The 6,000-nt window shown below is 34.9% G+C and overlaps 1 protein-coding gene across 1 annotated transcript; it reads left to right on the forward strand.

The window, feature by feature from the left end:
- The first annotated feature begins 2,546 nt into the window (after positions 1–2,546).
- Positions 2,547–5,295, forward strand: LOC111413954 (aromatic-L-amino-acid decarboxylase-like). The gene is made up of 4 exons (XM_023045101.2): positions 2,547–2,791; positions 3,351–3,585; positions 3,651–3,770; positions 4,050–5,295. Exons 1-4 carry the CDS (start codon positions 2,712–2,714, stop codon positions 5,127–5,129), a joined length of 1,515 nt encoding a protein of 504 aa, XP_022900869.2. The 5' UTR covers positions 2,547–2,711; the 3' UTR covers positions 5,130–5,295.
- Positions 5,296–6,000: the final 705 nt, after the last annotated feature.

Genomic DNA, 6,000 nt, shown 5'->3' on the forward strand with positions numbered 1-6,000 from the left:
TTTAAAAAATTAAAGTTACTTCCAAAATCTCGAAAATAAAAGGTGGGAAAAAAATTCTACCTACGCCACTGAATTCTTCGTAAAAAGTTGCCCATATAATGTATTATTTATAATACTCCATCTTTGATAATAAGTGAGATATTCGCGATTGTCGTTTTCGCAAAATTTTCAGTTTTTGCCGATAGGGCGAAAACAAAAGACGATAGCTGTTCGGAGTTTTCGGCATTAGCATTTTCTCGAAAAACGAGATCATGACATGTAAGCTACTTTTTTTCTATCTCTTTTAGTTTCGGAGATAGCCTATGCGGACATCGAAATTGGGACACCCTGTACACTACATACACTTGACCACCCCCATCTAGGGATTCACATATTACTTCTGTAATCACTGCAAGATCAGTAACGGCGCTTAATAAACCCATGCTGGTGCGGCGATACACACGATTGAATTTGCGGATAAATAGCTCTATAGATGATTTGCTCAAATACTTTTGCAAAGTTAGATATTATGGAGATGGGACGATAATCAGTAATTATCCGCGATCGCTTCCAGATGTTAGGAAACTCACCTGTCTTTAGACACAAGTTTATGATCACGCAAAATGGAGCAGCAAACAAAAATCACGAATAAAAAACGCTGGAAGGTTATCATCACCATTCGTAAATTTATTCGGCAACTTCTTAAGAAGATCAAGAACCTGTTCCACACTGGTACTCTTTAAAATGATAGATGGATACATAGAGTGCGAATCAATCAATTCGTAGGTAGAGTCACCACCAAAAACTGCCGAAAAATAAGTAAATAATACACCAACTGCTAGTTCTGGCCCCACAAACGCTTTAGCGCTGCCTTCTCGTGTGTGCGCCAGAGTGACCTGGGACCCATATCAGAGAAACTCTATTATCACAACTCAGTGTGTTTAATGTTCTTTTACAGTCATTAACCAGAGCCGAGACCGTTTTCACGGCTTGCAGCGCCTGGAGAGCAGTTTGAGTATCTGAGAAAAATCGTACTATCATGTTCTTCACCTCTCTCTCAAGAAGGATTTTAGCACCCATGTCAATAGCAAATACTTCCGCCTGGAATACAGTACAGTACGTACCCAGGCTGTAAGGTTGCTTAACCGTTTGAGTGCGGAACAAATTTTGTGCATATGTAGCATATGCCAAAAATGTGCGCAGTCACTCTCCCGCTCTTACCATAAAACTATAGGAGCGCTATCGCGCTTCCCGCACTCAATCGATTAATTCGAGCTGTCTGGCAGTATACTCCGCAGCCCATTGGCAGGACATGTCGGAACAGTTTAGAGCATATAGCTTAAATCTGTAAATGGTAGCTCTAGCCACTTTCTCTATATGCAATTGCAAAGAAGATAGGCCACGCAGATAATCCATTGCTACAGTTGGCGTTGTGCTCATCGCAACAGAGGTTGCCTGCTACTCGTTGAATTCGTAAAAGTTTACTGATAACTAAAGTCTGTCAGAGTTTCCTATACCATGCTGCTGCTACGTATGTAATCATAGCTCTAATCATAGTTACATAGAGCCAGTACAGTCTATCAGGGGTAAGACACTAATTTTTCTCACAAAAACTACGACAAATAAACAAGGATAGTCTAGCTTTGCGTAAAAGTCTCTGCAAATGTCCGATTCATGAGAGGGTTTTATTTAGGATTGCTCCTAGATATTTGACTTCCTTTGAGAAATGAATTTCTTCAACAGTCCATCCAACTTTCGTCTCCTGGCGAAGGGCACAACGATTGTATTTTGCGGGTTTATCGAGAAATTCTGTCCCTTACACCAAGCGCGAATATTATCAAGGGTCACCTGGAGGACTTTGCATATCCACGACAAACAGGTTCCTTTGACCATAACGACAATATCATCAGCATAATCTTAAATTACGTCAAGCTGATGGGTCGAAAGGCAATTTTTAATATAGCAACTGATAAACAAGGATTGAACCTATTTAAAAAAAATGGCAAATGAACTTACAACAACACCAAGCTAAATAATTATAAAAATATTAAGAATCACTCATCATTTTTTCTTATGTATTTTTATCTTTACCTTCCAAGCGTTACGCATCCTGTATTCATATGTTTGTTTTTCAGTTTATTATGTAAATTGATAAACTTAATTATATTTATTTATTTCTTTTTTGTTATTGGCTTATTGAATGATTTTTGAAAACAATCTAACCATTCAAGTTCATTCTGAAAACTCTAACCTTCTTCCTTATACTTCCTGCACCGTTACCCAGCGATTTAAGCAAATTTAAAACCGTATCAAATCCGGCAAAAAATAACCGCAGCGCTGCCGAAAAATTGTATCAATTTGAATCGACACTTTTTTTACAAGTTTCAAAGCGATTCCCGCCTCGAGGTCGACATTTTAAACCGAACCACGCATATAAAAGGCTCTCCGTTTCCTTCGGACTCTCCACGTGACGACTCCTCGTCGAACTCCACCGACTCTTCCACAAAGTAGTATATCAATAGTGAAAGTCGCCCCCCTCACGGATTCGTATATACATATATAAATAATCGGCTTATAAATCATCCGAGTCGTTCAGGTCGGTTTTCAGTACATTCGCGAGTTTTGTTTTAAGTAGATTATTTAAATTAACTCTTATGTAGTAAGATATAAAGGTTTATTTTAGTATATAAAGTGAGGTTTTTAAGTTATCGCGATTTTTTTTTGTATTTACCATGGATGCCAATCAATTTCGAGAATTTGGTAAAGCTGTTATTGATTATGTTGCTGATTACACTGAAAATATAAGGGATAGGTAAGATTATAAAACAATTTTTTTATTTTAAGAGTTTTTATTAATAATTGATTTCTCACTATTTCTATTCAAGTAATTTTTAATATACGATTTGAATTATCATGTAATTAGCATATAACATTTTTAATAAATGAAAAAATCTACTTGAGCAGGAATAAATTGTTTCTCTCACCTTGACAATGTACCTTCAAAGAGTTAGAGTTGATCTTGATGCAGGGATACGGAGAGAGTGTTCAATAATTACGATCTCTCGGAACGGATCTTAAAGGGGGTTATTTATTATGCACAATAATTGCGGTTTGTTTTAATATATGCGGTCACCTTGGCCATAAACTACAACCGCAGTTACTATTAATTAAAAAGAGAATTACGCAATGTTAAGTAGTTATACAAGGTCTTAATCAATTTTCTTTTTTTTTGTTCTTTGTGTTTTTAAATAATATAAGTTAAGAAAATTGCGACTCATTAACGTAACTATTTTACATACAACGCTTATTTTTTTAGTTCAATCCGGATCGAAATAACTCACATAATAACGATATGTAACTTTTATTTACAGATCTGTTCTACCATCCATTGAACCTGGATATTTACGTCCTTTATTACCATCGGAAGCTCCACTTAAACCAGAATCATGGCAAGAAATTTTAATGGATGTCGAACGCGTTATAATGCCCGGAGTTACTCATTGGCAATCTCCAAATTTTCACGCTTATTATCCCACCGCTAGCTCTTATCCTTCGATTGTTGGTGATATTTTAAGCGGAGCTATAGGATGTGTTGGATTTAGTTGGGTAAACTTTCACTTTTTTAAAAAAACATCTCTTAAAAGTTGGTTTTAAATTCGGGATGTTTGCAGATGGCGGGGCCAGCTTGTACCGAATTGGAGGTTGTAATGATGGATTGGCTTGGAAAGCTATTGCACCTGCCAGAGGAATTTTTGAATTGCTCGGAGGGCCCCGGCGGTGGGGTCATTCAGGTAACGCACACGATACCGTTATAAAAACACTTTCGCTTCCACTTTCTCGCTTGACTCAACATCAATAAAAAAGAAAAACTATTTTTTTTAAATTTATTTTCAATGACAAATCTATTACATCTACGTTTTATTTATGAATAAATATAAATTGAATTGTAATTAAACAACATCATCATTTAAAACGGAAGGTTTTGTAAATAATCAATGTCATCTTGTTTTATATTTAAACTTAATTACAGCAAATAAAACTTTTTATAAAACATTTTTTATCACAATTAGGGTTCTGCAAGCGAAGCAACATTCATTGCATTATTAGCCGTTAAACAACGAATGGTAAACGAAATACAGGATGCAAACCCGGAGATATCAGAGGATGAAATTAAATCTAAATTGGTCGCTTATTCATCTGATCAATCAAATTCTTCTGTTGAAAAAGCCGGTATAATCGGCTCGGTACGAATGCGTCTTTTAGAAAGCAACCAAGATGGTCAATTAGAAGCAAAAACGCTTCGTGAAGCAGTCAAAAAAGACCGCGAAGCCGGTTTGATTCCTTGTTTCGTTCTTGCAACATTAGGAACGACCGGAACTTGCGCCTTTGATGATATGCAAGAACTTGGTCCGGTTTGCGTCGAAGAAAATCTTTGGTTACATATCGACGCTGCGTACGCTGGAAGTGCTTTTATTTGTCCGGAGTATCGTTACTTGATGAAAGGGGTTGAATATGCGGATTCTTTTAACTTTAACCCACACAAATGGATGTTGGTTAATTTTGATTGTTCGGCAATGTGGGTGAAAGATTCTCGTCATCTCCACAACGCTTTCAGCGTCGATCGTATTTACTTAAAACACAACAAAGTGAGTTCTTTGCCGGATTATAGACACTGGCAGGTGCCGTTAGGAAGAAGATTTCGAGCGTTAAAGCTTTGGTTTGTTTTGAGATCTTATGGAGTTGAAGGTATTCAAAAACATATTCGTCATCAAATCGCATTGGCTGAACATTTTAAGAATTTGGTCGAGTTGGATTCAAGATTTGAAGCGTGCACTTGTAGTTTAGGGTTGGTTACGTTTAGATTAAAAGGAGATGACAGTTTAACGCAGAAATTGTTGGATATATTGACCGCTAAACGGGAATTGTACGCAGTTCCGTGCCGATACAGAGGAAAATATGTAATCCGATTTGCAATTTGTGCCAAGTCCACTCAAGTTGAAGATATTAATTGGGCCTGGAATATGATTTGTAAGGAAGCGGATGCGTTGGTTGGACCGAAAGTAAGGAAAGTTGAGATTATAAACGAAAAAGCGAAATTCGATGCTATTAATATCACGTCGAATGCTGAATCTGTTGAGAAATCTAAATAACAGTTAACAAAATAAGAGATACTTTTTTTGTTAAATAGATTAATATATTTGTTTTGCACTATTTTGTTAGATTAGTTTTTACAATTGCAGTGATAGGTTGTGTATAAAATGTATTATTTATGTAAATAAAAATGTCAATAAAATAAAAGTTTGTGTACATCTAAAATTAGAATTTTCTTAATATGAACTTTAAAAAAAATCTCATTATCTAATAGAAGCATTAATGAAAGGTTTATACTATAAAATGTGTTAATGAATTCTATGCAAACTAAGTTTGGTTTTTGCACCATTATATATAACCTCGGAGAAAAATGTAAATTATTAAAAAGTATCCCAAAAGAGAAATTTCTTAAGATGATTTTTAAAAAATTATATCTCTTGAACTGATCGAAGATATGATAAATTGCTGGAACTTTTAAATTTGTTAATTTGTTCTAGATAAACAAAAATTGGTTTCTTACTTCTTGTGAATGAACTAAGAAAAATGTTTGAGCTTTAACGTGCAAAAAGTTTACATTCAAAACGAGAATTTTATTAATATAAACTAAAACAAATGTATCTCATAAACTAATAGGAGTATCAAAAAAAGGTTTAAACCATAAAATTTGTTATTTAATTCTGTGTAAACTATCCAAGTTTGGTATCTCTATCATTATACATTTAACCTAGGGAAAAAATTAAACCTGACCTTGCAAAAACTTACCGAAACGAAATATTTCTTACGATGATGTTTATATTCAAAATGAGAATTTTCTTAATAGGAACTTTAAAAAGTATATCTTATAAACTAATAGTAGTATCAAAAAATAACTTTTACCATAAAAGTTGTTATCAATTCTGCCATTCAAGTGTAAACTGTCCAAGTTTGGTT

The sequence above is a fragment of the Onthophagus taurus genome, chromosome 6 (assembly GCF_036711975.1).
Source record: "Onthophagus taurus isolate NC chromosome 6, IU_Otau_3.0, whole genome shotgun sequence".
Lineage (NCBI taxonomy): Eukaryota > Metazoa > Arthropoda > Insecta > Coleoptera > Scarabaeidae > Onthophagus > Onthophagus taurus.